General features: G+C 38.5%; 1 protein-coding gene across 1 annotated transcript in view; it reads right to left on the reverse strand.

Annotated features, from left to right (window-relative positions):
* Positions 1-16854, reverse strand: part of ano6 (anoctamin 6) — a 17314-nt gene extending 460 nt beyond the window's left edge. Inside the window, exons 1-20 of the mRNA XM_034862927.1 lie at positions 16539-16854; positions 12077-12147; positions 11379-11507; positions 9214-9279; positions 7952-8239; positions 6640-6753; positions 6383-6498; positions 6057-6191; positions 5843-5948; positions 5503-5563; positions 4869-5014; positions 4550-4627; positions 3913-4141; positions 3663-3832; positions 3475-3572; positions 3165-3295; positions 2075-2280; positions 1781-1977; positions 1143-1248; positions 1-1057 (exon numbers count right to left, since the gene is read on the reverse strand). The exon at positions 1-1057 is cut by the window's left edge and continues 460 nt beyond it. Coding sequence (XP_034718818.1) covers positions 839-1057; positions 1143-1248; positions 1781-1977; positions 2075-2280; positions 3165-3295; positions 3475-3572; positions 3663-3832; positions 3913-4141; positions 4550-4627; positions 4869-5014; positions 5503-5563; positions 5843-5948; positions 6057-6191; positions 6383-6498; positions 6640-6753; positions 7952-8239; positions 9214-9279; positions 11379-11507; positions 12077-12147; positions 16539-16632 — 2760 coding nt within the window. The 5' untranslated portion in view covers positions 16633-16854 and the 3' untranslated portion in view covers positions 1-838. The remainder of the gene's footprint in view (positions 1058-1142; positions 1249-1780; positions 1978-2074; positions 2281-3164; positions 3296-3474; positions 3573-3662; positions 3833-3912; positions 4142-4549; positions 4628-4868; positions 5015-5502; positions 5564-5842; positions 5949-6056; positions 6192-6382; positions 6499-6639; positions 6754-7951; positions 8240-9213; positions 9280-11378; positions 11508-12076; positions 12148-16538) is intronic.
* Between the last annotated feature and the right edge of the window lie 579 nt (positions 16855-17433).

A 17433-nucleotide genomic window follows, 5' to 3' on the forward strand; every position in this document is an offset into this window, starting at 1 on the left:
CCCCCCCCCCCCCCCAAAAAAAATTATTTTTTGACAAAAGAAAATCTCAACTCAACATACTAACGTTGTCTGAAGCTTTCCATACTGTATCTCACATTTTAGGCCAACATAGAGTCCTAGTCTCAGTTTAGTGACATGCTATTCAAACATTCAAACCAGGTTGTAAAAATCAATGCATAAAACATCCAGCAAGTCATTTAGCTTAATAAGCATCATCCTATTTGAGTTTGTATGCTTACATATAAAATTGTAAAGTTATTTATATCTTGTGTTGTTTTAATTGGTTAAAACCTAAATATAAATAGATAAAAATTCAATACTGGATTCAGATTCTGCATTGAACTCCAACCTAACCCCAAAACAGGGACACTTAGTACCAATACGTTTATAAGGTGGTGCAGTAGAATGCCATGTCACATTTTGTCCCACACCTAGTTTGTGCACTTTCAGCCACAAACCATCCTGTCACTGTTATACTGGTCATTATAAGAATAAAGGGAAGAAGTAACTCTTAGAGATGATAGAGGATGATGCACTGTTCTTTTTCCTTTCACACACTTTATCCTGATGATAGTATGGAGTGTGAGGACAGTAGACAGAGTGGTTTCTCCTTTGTTAGTCCAACAGACCCTTAAAGAAACTTCAGATGTCTTCTTATTTTCTGATTGCTACACGTTTTCCATATAAAAAGTTCATACCCGGTTGCAGATCTTAATCCTGTCACTGGTTCCCAAAGTTTTGGTCAGTAATTATAAATAACGTGGGTAGGTGCTGGAAAAAAACCTGGTAGTCATGTATATACAGTATGGTCTGATTTCTTCTTTCTTGCATTCTACTTTCAGAAATCGAGATCCATCTCCTCCTGTGTCAAGTTCCCCTCTATGCGCGTGAGTGTCCCGTCGTCGAGGTGTTTCGGATGTTTGGTCACTAGCTTGAGGTTGGTCTCATGGAGTATGACCTGGGTCAAGTATTTCTCTCGTTTTATCTGTTCTTTGACAGAGTATGGGACGTCTGGGATCACGTAGGACAGGATGAATTTTGTGAAGTAAACAATATGCTGTGAAAAGAAGACACCTCTATTATTTTTTAAATCATTCATATTTTTTACGTGACAATGATTTTGTGTTATGTTTATACCCCACCTCTACAACAATGATAAAAGCCATTTTGGCAGCGATCACATGCCAGTAGTACATGTTGTACTGATACTGCTTGGGGTGTCCAGGAGGATTCCGAAAATCTCGATACCTAAAGAAGACAAGTTCAAACAATAACATGCCTTGCCATACAACTCTTCCTGACACCAGTCATCTATTAAACGTTGCATCTTATTTAATTTCTTTTCAAGTGAAGTTGAATTTTACTCAGACGTTTTCATCACACCATTATCTCTGGTCATTTTCTCAACTTAGATGAATAAAAGAAACCATGTGGCTCTGCTCAGATGCAACTTATTATTGTGTAATTCAAGATTTTTTCTCTCCGAACATGTTAGAAACATATATCTAAGGAATTAATAATCACAGTAAAAACATCAATAATATATTTAAAATGAAAGGGAATCGGTGTGTATAAAATAGCTATTATTTTGTCTAGAAAACACTTTTATAACCAAAATTCAAAGAATTTACATTTAATTTAATTGTGAAAGCAAAGGTTTTGGAAAAATTTGAAAAAAGAAATCACATGGATGATAGTTAAAGTGAAAACCTTCTCTTTACAATCCAACAAGGGGAAACTGGATGCTGTACAGCACACACTGATGGACCAATCTTTGTACCTGCAGGTGGTGATGTTGTCAGGTGTCAAAATCGGCCTGCTATTGTTGGAGAAGTCCGCGATGTTGAATATAGACAGTGAGCTGTTGATGTAGCCCTGCATGGTGTTATTAACGTTATCTCCATATGGGTACACAGAGAAAGACCAGTAGTAGACCAACCGTGGAATCATGTCGGATGTAAAAGCAATGATCATGGCCTGTTGAGACACCAGGACAGCAAAACATGTAGTGAAAGCATACAAGTGTTGCCAGTGTACATAATCAACTAATAATTCAGTGTAAACAGTATCGTACATTTGTTGCTACAGCCAATATAGCTATGCCTTGAAGAATGGGCTGCCAGGCTCCTATATCCTGGGCCTTCTCTGGCACAATGCGGCGAAACTGAGTGGTGATTTTCCAAGCATCAACCCGAATCTCAAACACGTTGTTGGCCAGAGCCAGGACCGGAGCCAAAGGGAAGGAGGCCACAAACAGGGTCACAAAGCCAAACTGGATGACTGCAAGAGACAAAATATATCTATCAGGCACTGTAAAAACTACCACATTGCACCACCTATTTGTATATTGAAAACTATATTGAATTTTGTGTAAATTCCCTCATATGTGCTTTGTTAATTACTAGCTGGTTCCAAAACCAGTTTACTGAATCCGGTTGCACCATTAGGTAGGCAATTTATTTTTGAATTGTTGGCCAAAATATTTATCTTTTAGCATATTGTAACTTAAAATGAGGCTAGACTTCTGCATCTCCTCTTGGCTCTGTTTTCAGGCTTTAGATAATCCAACTGGAGACTTTAGTCAATCCCAGATAAGATATAGAGTGTTCCTATTGGCTGTTCTGTTTATGCATTGTTCATGCGACAGAGAGGGGAGAGCTCCAGGAAGAGGTCTCAATCTACTTTAAAATCTGGCATGTTTTGCATTCTAACCACTGCCGCTGTGAAACTACACAGAGCAAAAAAACACAATAGAGCCCAAAAGGCTTATTTCCATTGTGGTACTCTAGTAAAACAACATATTACTCCACAAGATAAAACCGTGTAACAATCAAATCAACAAGTGCATCAAAATCAGTCTACAATGTGAAAACTAAGTCATTGCGGCATCAAAAGTTGTAACATCTGAAATTAATAGTTTAAGAAGGACAGCATTTGAACATTTCAGACAAATATCAGGTAAAATATCTGAACCATTATCTGTATTACCACTAATAAACATCAGTCAACATAAGAAAACTAGTTCTGTTAGCCACCAACAACTAGCCACTGCTGTATGTAAGAACTAGTTTGTGTGGTGCAACCTGTTTTGTAATTTACATATACAACATTCTCCACATAGTAAATGCTTGCATTATAATTACACAAGTTTGAACTCCTCTTACCCATCTCCAGATATTCATAGAACAGTCCTAGTTTTGTAGAGGCCTGGAGCTGGTAGTCCTGCTCCCAGCGAGGAATCACCTTCTCTGAAGCCACACGGGTGCAGTAGCGGAAAATCAAATTCTTCAGCCACCTGTGGAGGGATGGAAGAGTTCATATACAGTAAGAGTGACTCAATATGCAAGTTGATGTAGGGTTATACATTAGCACAGTGGCCCTATATGAAATAATAATATAATATAATTTATATACATATTTATATGTTTCTGTGTATATTTTACATAAAATTGGTCTTAGATTCTGACTTCTTACGGTAGCAAGACCTCTTGGATGTTGTTCAAGATGGCTTTTCCACCCATGGTGATAGAGAGCTGAGTGGTCAACTCAATCAGACAACCACCAGGATCACACTGGACACAGGACAACAAGACACAAAGCAAGAGTCAAGAATGACCAGTGAGTGATTTAGACATGTGAGAGCCAGATGAATCAAACTGTACCTCCTCGTTGCGGTACTTTCCCAAGATATAAGAAGGATCTCCAGGATAGCCAACTGCTTTCCCTTTGGCGAAGGCGATGTAGAAACAGGAGGAGTAATAATTGACAAACTGAAAGAGGAACATCTTCATGGTCAGGCTGTTCTCGTAGTCTGTCCTGGTCCGCGGAAGCTCTGTTGTTGGGTCAGATAAAAGAAAATTCAGGATTAATCCATGCAAGTCAATATTGGGCAGAAGTGCAATTCAAACTTACCAAAGTCTGTGATCCAGATGGCAACGCGCTCATAGAGAATGTTAAGGATCATGATTATAACAAAGCTAATGAGGGAGGCTGTGACAGAAGTGGCCATCTGAGGAGACACATACTCCTTTAAGGGTTCCAACTCCTTCAGGTCCTGAGTTCTGAGTTTAGCGGAGAAGGCAAAAAATGCAGCCAGGCGATAGACGATGATGGCCACAATGGACGCCAGGATCAACAGAATCTGAGGGACGTACAATTATACATTCATGTTAATTATTTCCAAGCAGTTTCCTGGAAGGAATGCTGAATTTGGTACTAATTATAAGTAAAGTAGAAATTATGTTCAATTACTATACTTCTAATTAATAAATTAAACAATTACAATAACGTAAGAGTCTTATATTCATCATGTCAGCTACAGAAACCATTCTATAGAAATGGAGAGTTAAATTATCAATAATAAGTAATTAATAAATATTTACATAAGTTTAAATCAACCTTTTCTATCAAATAAATGAGTATTTATCCCTTAATTACAACCAAATTTATATTTTATCCACAGGAAATTCTTAGGAAGTTGTTAGGGGTAAACAGGTAAAATACAACAATACTACAATTTGAAATAGAAAATAAAATGTATGTACATTACCCAAAATAAGACTGTCCCAATTCCTATTGACACTCGAACACATCGTCCACAGGCTGTGTAGGGCACCTTTTCTTTTACCTAAATCAGACACAAACACTGTAAAGTAGTGGATTTTAACAACAACAAGGGTAGACTTAAAAATTATTTATATCAACATAGTAATATAGTTTATACTTTTTTGACAAAACTGAGTAAACCTGTTTGAATCCCTATAAACCCCTTTTTCTTTCTTTTTTTCTTGGCGGGTTTAGTTTGATGTTAGTAGTTTTAAAAAGAGTAAAATAATATAATAGAGAAGTAGTCTGTGTGTGTGATTTACCCCTGTGACAGGGTTTTTCCTCTCATAGATACATTTGGCCTCGTATTCTGGACGAGGCGGCTCTTCCTGCTCCAGAAACTCAACAGTGTCCCACGTGTACTCCAGCTCCGCCTGGTAGCGCTTCCAAAACTCCAGGAACAAAGTTACTAAAGAAAGAAAAAAGACAGGGCAATAACAATTAAGAAGGAAACATACAAATATACACAGTATTCTCTGCGGCTTCCTGTTACTGTTTTGTCTTTAATAATGCCAAAGATGAGGACAAATAAAAGCATTTTACATAGTCACTTCTAAATTAATCTCGCGCTAGTCCACACAGCAGATAGTCTTGGACAGATAGTCTAGCTAGCTGTCTGGATTTACCCTTGCAGAGAGCTGAGGACCAGTTAACCATTGTCCTTGTGATAAATCCACCGGAGTATAAAATTCCAACAGAAATATGGCAAATTTTGAAATTTAATTTCCCAGCAGCAACAGAAGAATCCCGGAAATGGAAGGCCATGGATATAGACTACTTCTAAATGAAACTTCTCTTAAAGTTAGTGATATTAGCATGGCTGCATATGCATTATGGGAAACTTGAACTTGAAAGAAGCCAACACCTGGCATCTCTTTGACATTGAATACAACTTACCCCAGACAGACATGAAAACTGCAAACACCAAGGTTCCAAAGTTATCAAATATGCATAGTTTCTAAAAGAAAACAGGGAAAAAGAGAAACATGGCCGTCATCCATATTACAGTCCTATCCTGCTTACATGCAAATCAGTTTCAAACTAAACTGGTTCTGTGCCACTGTGAATAATAGCAGCCACACATAATTAAATATGCAAAGTTTGCAACTGTATCACACACTGTGCAGTTAGAACTGCCTTTACCACGGCAAATCTTAATTTTGTCCATTGCATATTGCATGACCGGGAGTAAAAAAGTGAAAAATGTTCTTGAAATTCCAATCTACTGTTGACTTACTTTCGAAGATTCACACGTGCTGTTCAACATCCAGTATTGGCATTCTCTGTCACACTGTGGACACATCACAATCTTTCCTCCAATTTCAGGGTCGCAAACCTCTTTGCTGCAGTCATCCAAACACAAAACAGAACTTATTAGACAGGGAAATCTCCAAATTTGGACATAACATTTAATTACAAGTTTAACATTTGAAATCTACAAGGAAATGAACCTCCAGGTGCTGGTTTCTTGAGTCTTGTATCCATAAATGAAACAACCCAGTCCAACAACGGCAGCCAGAACGAGCATTCTCGTGTAGAAACCCAACCAGGCAAAGTAAATGCCAACCTTCTCCCCATAATACTTCCTGTGGGGGAAAAAAAAAGTTTGATCTACTTTGGCTCTACTCTTCACTTTGTTCCAAAAAGGACTTTGTTTGTTCCTGCTTGAACAAGAAGACACAGGGCCGAAGGCTTTTCAGTGAAACACTGCCATGAAAGAGTAATGCTCCTGCTTTAAATTCATTCTCGTTACAAGAACACCAAAGACTGTGTTCACCTAATGAGGTTTAGTGGTTGCATCTTGTAGAAGCTTTTGGGATGAGCCCACTCTTCGTAGAGCAGGTATCTCTCGTTGGGGCAGCCCTCCTCTTTGGACTTGACATTGAACCTGCACTGAAATAGCCAACAGGGAAACATCCAGTAGGAATGTTTTAATTATTAGTTCACTAATAGCATAACATCATGCTAAATATTATTGTTCCAAACAAAAAAAGGCATGAGGCATACCTAATATGACTGTAAAATGTAACTTACATCATGAAGGGGATAGGCAGCTTTGTACACTCCACCATCTAGCAGTTTGTTGACGCCAAACTTCTTTATGTTCCCCCGTATTTCATAAGGGGCACGACACAGGATGTAATTTGCCTGGAAAAAGATCAGGTGTTTATTTTTATGCTAATTATCTGTTCATACAACTGTAGTTACATACAACTTTTTTATGAATATTGTATGATGCAATATTGTCAAACAAGCTTAGAGTATAATATAGTTTATACCATGGTCTGGGTGAATACTTGATTCTGATTGGCTGCAGGAGGTCCATAAAAAAGGGATGTAGGACACTACTAAAGGAGTTTTGGTGAAACTGACTCTTTACTGGTCTAAATAAATGCGCTGATGTATTGCCAGGAGAAGTTCACAGACAGTTTAAACTTACATTAGCTGTTTAGTTTGAATTACTAATGTTAACTAGCTTTTTAGTTAGAAATAATTAGCCTGTGCCTATGTTATCTAGCATATACCTACGCTCTCCATCTCTGCGAGATTGGGAATGTTGAGATTTCACTTGGCACAGCTACCAGAAGACTTACAACTCTCAGAAAAGTTGCTCACGTCACATCTACGTTGGCAAGCTCAGTTGGAGGCTGCGCAGTAACGCTCAGCTATCACCGGAAAAGTGCTTCTAATATCCTTCACTGGTCTCCGTCCAGAGCAACGGGATCTGTTGGTCCATTTCTTTGACTGTCTATGGTCTGACGGTTCACGCCTCCAAACACTATTTTTTGTCATAATGCACATTGCTGCAGCTCCTCTTTTCACCCTGTGTGTTGAGCTCTCTGTTATAGCTACAGAGTTAAGCATCACGCATCTATTCCATCTTTGTTGTGAGTCGTACATGCACAGTCCCATAGACAGTGAAACGGACAACTGAAGCAGAGTATGAGGGCGTGCCACGCTAGCAGCTAGGTGAGCGTTATAACGTGTGTTACAAAATGATGCACGTTTGTCACAGAAGTAAAGGCTGGACTACAATAGAGCTGTTTGGAGCAGTTTGTGAACAATGTTTTCTCTGGAAGATGGTAAGTCCCTTTGGGGGAGGGGGGTGGGCTTTGGGCTTTTTCACTTTGTAAACCTATAACGTGACCAAAAAAAGATATTGAATACACTAAAGTAAAGGTAAAAAGCCAAAAAAGCATAATATGTGCACTTAGACATTAAATCGATTTATCTGTTGAGCTCAGGCCGTTTGCAACCATACAGCTACATCCTTCAAAATAAAACTGAGGTATAAAAAGAAGTGTCAGGCAGCCTGAACTGAATGCAACAACATGTGACCACTTGCCATTCTGCTCCTCATGGCCGCAGTGAAGAAGAGATCTTTGTCCCTCACACAGAAGTACTCCAGACGTTTTTTCTCAAAGGGGGCGGTGAAGAACTCGGTCTGCTTGGTGATCAGTTCTTCGTTAGGGTAGAAGTGCTTGGTAATGAAGGAGAAAAAGCGCCACGGGGAGGGGCGGGACGACAGGTCATTGGGCTGGATGGGAAGCTTGATGTGCAGGACCTCGGCGTATGTGCACAGTATGTCCCACGGCATGTGGACTTTCAAAAACATCAGTTTGTCATCCGTCACCTGCAAAACACAAATAAGGAGTTCAATAAGCATGCAACACAGTAGGAGGACCAGGGCCTGAAATTAACACCCAATCACGTGCCAAATGCGGGTGAATTTTGCCATTGGCGGGTAAAACTGTCAATCTACCTGCCACCTTGGCAGCCAATGAGAACAGACTGATTCAGAATTGTTTTTTGAAATTGTGGTTCATTCACATTTGAACCAAGTCCGCCATTTGCTTGGATTTGATCTAAAAATGTGGTGGCGCGTTACTGGGGTGAAGAGACCAGCTGAAACAAGCAACGAAAAGATAGATAGATAGATAGATAGATAGATATTTATTGATCCCAAAAAAATGGGAAATTACAGTGTTACAGCAGCACACAAAATATACATACATACAATATACATGAAATAATAATTATTATAACAAAATATAAGAATAAAATATAAGAATGTAAGAACAAATATTTAAGTATATACAAGATCGGAAAAAACTAAATGTGCAACTGTTTAAATATAAGTATGCTAAAAAAATGTAAATGAACCATGAGGATGATTCAAAGACAGAGGACAGTTGGCGCCAACAGCAAGGTGCTGGTTTATGACAGCAGTACAGAACAAATGTACGCTGTGACGATCGTGTGTATGGCTCAGAGAAAGAGGTGGACTCAGAGGAGCACTCGGTATATGATAACTGTCTCTGACAGGGGAAATCATTGAATAAAAAGATAAAAAATAGGTTTCATAAGAGTCATTATTTATAATGATATTGTAAATAACTTGACAGCACTTGAATGTGTATTCTTAACAAGTTCAAGAACGATGCTTGTGCATTCCCTGTATTTCATCTTTATGGAGGCAATGAAGTGGCTGGTAAAAAGCCTTTGTGGCTAGTGGATTTTAAAATCCACTTGCCACAGTGGCTGTTGGCCAAAAAAGTTGACTTCAGTCCCTGAGAAAGGACCTTCCAGAAAGTGTAATCTACTTACAGACTGAGTCGCCTCCAGCTCCATTCCCATCTTCATCAAGCTGGCCTCAAAGGTTTCTCGCCGCCTCTACAAGAAGAACACAAAAAAAGGTTTGAAAAAGCTTTCTGATTTAAAGCTCTCTGGTCAATATGATTTCATTTCTGTACCGGATGTCCTGAAGTTATGACTTATGTGCCAAGCTTGCAGTGTAAACACTGTGAGCGTTTGTCAAAGGACTACCTGGGGTGATCATCTGTATCTACACGGAAGTTCATGATTTATTTATATTGTAGAATTGCATGTAAAGAATGTGCCAACACATAATCCCCTTCATAACCTTTATAAGATTCAATGTGTCGATGTTGTTGCTTTAAAATGACCTCTAATTGTGTTTAAGTAAAGAAAATGGCAGAGTTCACAGCTTATTTATATGGACATTTTTTTTCCATAACAAGGGCATTATTTACACTGCATAGAGGTGATACTGCACGCAAGTCAGAGCAGGTTCTTGTTCAGGATACACTCTCTGAACTGTTCCCAAAACAAAAAATCACACGCAAAAAAGCCCTGAATTAGCATGAACAAGTATTAATATTGAAAGGAGGTAATCAAAATGCTTTTAAACTTAACTTTGTATTTGCTTAGCTATGTCATCATCATTCACAGCAATTCAATCTTTCAGGATGAATACAAACTTTAATGTGACTCCTTTATACATTGTTAACCCCATGATGTCAGCCCCTTTCTGAGAAATACCGCTGAGAGACTGCTGACAAAGTAAAAGTCAAATACCGTCATTGTTTGTTTAGCCAACCCTGCTTTCAGTTAGAGTTGTGCACAGAAATTTAGACAATGACACAACCTTGTTAAATAACCATTTAGCCTAACACGATCTGAACTGGGACACGCCCCTCCAGCAGTCAAACTCAAAAAAGGGTTTAGCAACTTATGTTTGATCAGGTTAGCTTCTGGAAAAACAAAAGTAAAGAGGTTGCCTGCTAGAGACTGGTGCACTCCTCTTTCCTTGTGGGATTTAATTTGCTTTGGTATGATTATGAACGTGGAAGCTCATGATCTCGGGCTTGCAACAGCTCTGCCAGCCGGCTTTATTTTTGAGGAACTGGCTGAAACTGGCTGATCAGCTTCTCTAGTGGTGCGTAACTTGTGAGTTCCAAGGCATAGCTACACCCATCACATCCATTCAGTGCTGCAGGAAAACAACATATACATCATGGACTGTATCTATCTTATGGGTAGGTTTTTTCACCCATTAATCCCCTAAGCGTTTATCAACTATTACTATCATTTAAGCCTCCACAGGGCACGGTCTCCATTTCAAAAACACTAGCTGGGTTACGGTTGCAACACTGCAGGTAACTGCAGGTAACAGTTTTACAAGTCATTGGAGCCAAGCATTATATTACACATCCCTGACTGGAAACCTATTGTGAAAGACATTGGTACATGTAGCAACTAACAACACATCTGGGTAGGTCATTACGTCTCAGTCTCAGTCTCCTTGATCTGTGAACATATACACATACTGTACGTATACTAATTTGTTTTGTAAATAAAAGTGCTCTGGTATTTCCTCCACAGACCATTTACCAACTCGTCAAATATCAATGCTTCATGTGAAATGTGACTTCATTCTCTGCTCAGGATGCCAAATGCCTAACTTATGTTCTGAGTGTCAAGTGCAGTCTGTTTAAAGTTACAGGCCGCCATCATGCTGCAAATAAAAACTCTCTTTGCAAATAGACAGAAAAAACAATAGAGTATGTATGTCTAATAAAACACACAAGGCACTTTATGAGAAGACCACCACTTCCATTGAGAGAAATATGGTATTCATTAAGATAAATGATTTGCTTCCAAAACTTTATTTAAAAACTCTATGCCTCAGGATTTGGAATAGGTTTGAGTCCGGCTGTGGCCATGTCCACCTCTTCCTCTCTCTCCTCAGACTTCCTGTTTTCTCTCTACTGTACGCTATCTAATATCAGCTAAAAAATACTCACAAATACTAATAAAAAAGCATATCACGTTTTACAGATTTTTTTTTTCTGAGAAGAATACTTGGTACTAACTTTTATGTGAGCATCGTTTGCAATACTTAAAATACAAATCTGATGTAGTGTACTGAACCACCCAACTGAAAAAGATTTTAAAAATGAGTGACCTACTTTGCGCCGCTGGAACACATTCCTCTTGTCAAAATCCTTCTTATCCTCATCTTCATAGACCAGGATGAAGTCAATCCTCCTCACACCGTCATTGAAGAATAAGGAGTCAGGTTTGTTATTAAACTCTACCTGAGGGCAAAAATAAGGCTCGTCAGGTAAGTCTACGTCCTGAAACTCGTACTCTTCTTCCTCCATAATCCCGTACATGTTGCACAAAGTGAAGGGAGGAAGATCTGTGTGTGGAATGTCTGGGAAGAGATATGCGATATGGGCCATGCAGGAAAAGTAGGAAGTGTCAACAAACATTATGATACCCGCCCTTTCTCTCTCTCTTCCCCTCCGCACAATCAGAGTAAAAAAAAGATCTAATAAGCGTATGCTACAACATGCAAAGAGACTTCCATATACACCAACTCTTAGCTAAATAACTGTGCCTTGAGAAAAGTTTAGAAGATTATATTCATAATAATCGTTATAAATTCATATATATATATATATATATATATATATATGTATCTATGTGAATTACATTTTATAACATACAAGCAATATGTCTTCCTGCATGTAGGCTAGGCACCTGGACATTATAACAACTTAATTAAAAGATCAATGAGTCATTCTACACCTTATGTACATAGGATACATTTCATTGATCTGCTGCTACTATAGCTGACACCAACATTATTGTGCTGACCCACCAGATGCGCTTTGCCGACATTTTTTCCATCCTCAAAACTGCGATACGTTGGTAAAAACTCCTCAGGGTAAACTGTGAAAATAAGAACAAAAGCATAAATGGGAATACAGTCATGATAATAAACAAAGAAACCCAAAGGTAGATGGATATTTCCTTGAGCTCAACAGTGGATCATGCTGTTATCACAGATGTATTATTATCTGCATTTATGCAAAAAGGAAATGCAGTAACTAATAAAATACAACTTTTACTGGCAGATATTCTATACATATTTGCATATATATTACATTTGATTGTAGTTTTGTTTTACGGTTGTGTATTGTTATATACTAGAGTAATAATTTCAATAACATTTATTCTTCAAATACTTGATGTTACTTTTACTGTTACAATCAACTTCTACAGCTCCATCATCTAATAATTTCTAAAAGTTTAACATTTTTATCTCTGTATGATCGGCATGAAGGCAACACTGATATAATGCTAATTGATGTGACATAACTAACGTAATATTATGTAAAAACACATCATCTCAAATTATTTTGAATGCCAGAGAGAAAAGTTACTGCTCATTTGACACACTTCGTTGGTTAAGGTCCGTTTGTTTCAGAATTAAAGGACCTTGAGCAACCTGTGAGCTGTTTTCTCACCCGAGGCAATAAGTAGAACAAAAGATAAATAATGGATGAATTACAAGACCAATTCCCCCTTTAATTCTATAATACTATTGTATTTTGGGGGGATTAACGTAAAACAATAAATACAAAACATAAAACCCACAACATGAACTTTACATTTTTTATTTAAAGCCGCCACCCCTAGCCATCTAAGAAGCCCACTTCTGGATCGATGGATCCCCTTCATTCTTCCATCCTCTTAGAATAATCTGTGTGGCGATCAATAAACTGGTCTGGATGCAGCTTCTTATGTTAAGTCTTGTATTTTCAAGATGATTGATATTGCACTATTGCAGGGACAAAATATGGTATTTCTAACTTCTAGGCTGCAACTAGCCATTATTTTAATAGAGACGAATCTGTTAAATATTTTCATCTGTTGATTGTTTTTATCGATTAATCAGTCAGTTGCTTGGTCTTTTGGTGAAAAATGTCCATCAGTATTTGTATTTAGGAGTGAAGAAACTTCAAAATATTCACATTTAAAAAGTTTAAAAGAATCAGAGATTTTTTAACCAAAAAATGACTCAAACGGATTAAATTGTTATCAAAATAGTTGGTGATTATGTAATATTTGACAAGTTACTGGTTAATCTTTGCACCTCTACCAACTTCTTTTCCTAGGAGAGTTTAATGGAAAATTAGAGAGGTCAATTATTATGTGACCCTCATCTGAGTCACCGGGGGGGGGGGGGGGGGGGGGGGGGGGGGGGGGGGGGGGGGGGGGGCGCACAGGCCTCACATCATCAATCATCTGCTTTAGCTGGTATTTCCCTGCATTCAGCCCAAGCTCTGCTTGTTACAACAGAGCAACCAGGTCCAATGTTGCACCCAGTTACAGATTAAGCCCTTTACAGATTCTGATTTAACTGAACAACAGCTAAGTTAATCAGACCCTAAGCGACACAGCAAGTATGACACAGTTATGTTATGTGTTCACATAAATTATAAAGAATAACAGCTGATATACTGTTCTCAGACTGCCACTGTGCTTATACTGCCCCACAGAGCTTTGAGCATGGCTGTGGTATTTTATCTTTACATGCCAGTGAAGGTGATGCTGACATTAGGAGTCCTTCACATCGCTGCTCATTTTAACATTCCTACAGTCAAACGCTGCAAAGGAAAATATTCATGTATTCCCTCAGATGTGCCCACTGAAGCAGCACAAAGTGTTACTGTTACTCATTTCCAAAACAGTGTGAGGGTTGGAACCAGTGACCCTCCTTTTAAGAGCCTGTCTTGCCAAACCTCATGCTGTTGTTGCTGCTTTTTTTTTGTACTGCCTTTCACACAACTGTACACTCAACACAATACTATATTACTTTGTGGAAAGAAAAAGAAGAAATCACCACCACTAATGCAGTGTCGTAAACACGGCCCATTAACATGTACTGCAGCAAATATTCATTAAGAAATCTGGACTCAGTTTTCACACCACTGACTACAAACAAAAACATTATCATCAGCTACTTTGTGCGTTGTTTTATGTCTCATTACATTATAAACCACAGTTGTTTTTTTTGACAGATGAAATTACATTCAATATGGAAAGTCCTGTAATCTTTCCATATAAAAGTGAAGGGCTATGACAAACCTAACTGAAGACAGATGTTGTTTTCAAAACACTGGCCTTAGTAACACACTGGGAAACTTTCCCTGTGGAATCCCTCTTCAAATAATCAAATGAGATTTTCCTTCAGAAGAAAAGTCAAAGCTTGACATTCTACAAAAAGTCCATCAGTATTTTGACATAAGACATGAAGCAGATACATGCATTTATTAACAGCTAGTTACTATTTATCTGCCTGTTTACACTGACCTCAATCCTCACAGTAAGCTGTATCATGTGTCTGTATGATGGGTCTTATCAATGTGTTTTAGTGGGTTGCTGCAGACTAGAGGTCCCACTATCATACCCAGATTTTTTTCTTTCTACTGTCACTACTTTAGTGTGTAGAATAAATCAAATATACCGAGTACATATGCTTCTTTTTGATAAGCACTGAATGGCCACAAACTGTGCACAACAAACATCTCACTTCCTGTCCAGAGAACATCTCCCATGACAACTCGCTAAATAATAAAGGCAGAACAAACAGACATAATTTCCTTAACAGAAACAGCTGTGCCAAACTGGATTTTGATTTTTAATTTTGTGCAGAATGAAAGTACATGCATCCACAACACTTAACTCTTTGAGTTTAAGGCAAGCCAACACCAAGTGTCCTTCTTATCCTCAAACAGGAAATTACTTTCTGCATCAAACACTGAGGCATTTATGTAGAGTGTAATTTATTTTACGGGAACAGAATCAGCCCTAATATATTGGCTAAGTATTAGCGGTTAGTGCCTATAATCGTCTGTTTTGCATGTGAAATAAGATAGCCGATATTTAAAGCATGCATCCAGCTGTGGAGACCTAGCTCTCTCCAAATATGCACTGACCTAAAGTAACCCTGGCAGATCTCTGTGGTTTACTGCACAAATGTGTTGGGTACATTTCCTGTATCACCATAGTGTTCATTTTGCAAATGAAACTAAACTGAAAAGAAGTGGTATCTGAGCCAGTGACCATTTGTGCTGTTCCCAGCATCAAAGACTGCAACAAACATGCCCTATGTGATTCAGAGTGAAAGGCATTGGTCATTTCCATATGGTCAACGGCCTTTTACATATTTCTCACGACTGTTAAAGTTAACCCAAAGGACCCTTTGTCTGTCATTGAGCTGTGAGTAAAAATTGCATGCATTACTAGACAGTATGTGGGGCAAGACAAGACTCAAAGGAACTTACTGTTTTGAAAATCTTTCCCGTAAAAGGACAAGTGTAGGAACTGACAGCTGTAACATACTGTACTATAGGTGTAGGATTCTAACACTATAGTTACTCTATTCCAAAGCTAAGTTGCTGTTTCAGATTTTAGCGTCAGGACTTTAAGAAACTAAACAGTGTGGAGAGATGCCATCAGTTCTAGACTTACTGACCCACATCAGACATTTATGAAATAGGCAGAAGGTCTCTGATTTGGGTGGTTCCTTTCAAACTGATGATTGCCCAACATCTGTTATCTATATTTATTTGAAATCCAGAAATGGTGGCGTAAGTTTAGGTCCTCTCGGAAATGTGCACACCACACCTCCACAGTTGTTCTGCTACACATGCAGCGGGAATGATCGGATTGTTGAACAGACTTTTCATTGCTTTTGATCACTTACTTCTATTACCATCTAGTCTTTAAACATGACAGGGAAATCATGAACCATGCATTTCTTTAAAAAAAGACAAAAGTGAAAGCCCCTTATAAGGCAGTGCTATGGTACGTGTCAGTGTCGTTTTCTATTGGCTGAAGCTAATTTGAACTGGGCTACTTTAAACATAGATGAGTAGTAAATAAAACTGCAGTTTTTAATTGACCATATGTTTTGTATATACAATCAATGTATGACAGCAACCCAATTTCAAATAGATGTAGTAGAATCAAAAGTAGAGTGTTTTCATCTGAAAGGTTGTAAGAAATACTCAAGAAAAGAAGGGGGGGGGGGGGGGGGGGGGGGGGGGGGGTACACCCATTAAGGCCAAGTGATGAATGAATGAGTACATGGGTGGATGCTAATGTAATTGTCCCAGAGAGTTACATATGGCACACTTTAGCCTATATATAGCCTAAGTTATGGCATAATACTTGATGTATATTTCAACACGTGACGTTACAGTACACCAGATATCTACACAGCGCACACAACATGCACACTAAGACAACAAATCTCAAAACTGTTCTTTTACCAACTTCCTCGTCTATCATGCCGACGTCAGTTTCACCCTCCAACTCATCTGTCTCACACACGGAGTCCATCTCGAAGATGTCGTTATGGTTCATAGTCCTTGTCGGGAGGGGGGGGGGGGGATTCCAGTCACATCACCGAAAACAAACTCAACTTTACCTCTCCGAAGGCCTGCTGTAGCCTATAGCCTGTATGGCTTTAAGCGCAGTCTTATTCTCCGCGCATTCTTGCTTTATTTCTCAACAGCCTATCGGCCACATAAAGTTTTGCTCAAGTTGGGACTTGTTGAGAACAGAAAATCAAACGGGTGGGGTCGCAGGAGGCGGAGAAGAATACATGAGAAGAAGGAGGAGGAGGGTGTTGATGTAGTTTAGCCACATTTGACAGCTCAAGGTACGCCCACTTCATTCCTCTGAAGAAGTAAGTTTTTGCCTATTGACGCATGAACACATGGCATCGAATAGTAGGGGGTAGGGAAATGTAGGCCTATATTCACTGGTCGTGACATTCTTCTAAACAAACCCCATATTTTTAGGCTAATAGAGAGAGAGATGTTTGGCAAGATCAGCACCATGAGCTGTTTTTTCCTTCTTTACTTTAAATCAGCGTTATGCAAATAAACAACTTTACAGATTTCCAACCCTATACATAAAACAACAAAACATAAAAGCAAAACACAAGAAAAAACATTAATCATGAATACAATAAATAACACAAAACGTCCAAGGTTCAGCAAAGAATAAATAGAAAATAAATTAAGTAAAAACATGAGCATTATTAAAATTGTAGGAGCTTTGTTGTTTTTGTTTGCCTTGTCTTAATATAAAGCACAATTTATTTCTTAAAAACGTTAAAGTGAGTGAAAAAGTTTGAGTATGGGAAAAACTTCAAAAATA

The sequence above is a fragment of the Etheostoma cragini genome, chromosome 23, assembly GCF_013103735.1.
Source record: "Etheostoma cragini isolate CJK2018 chromosome 23, CSU_Ecrag_1.0, whole genome shotgun sequence".
Classification (NCBI taxonomy): Eukaryota; Metazoa; Chordata; class Actinopteri; order Perciformes; family Percidae; genus Etheostoma; species Etheostoma cragini.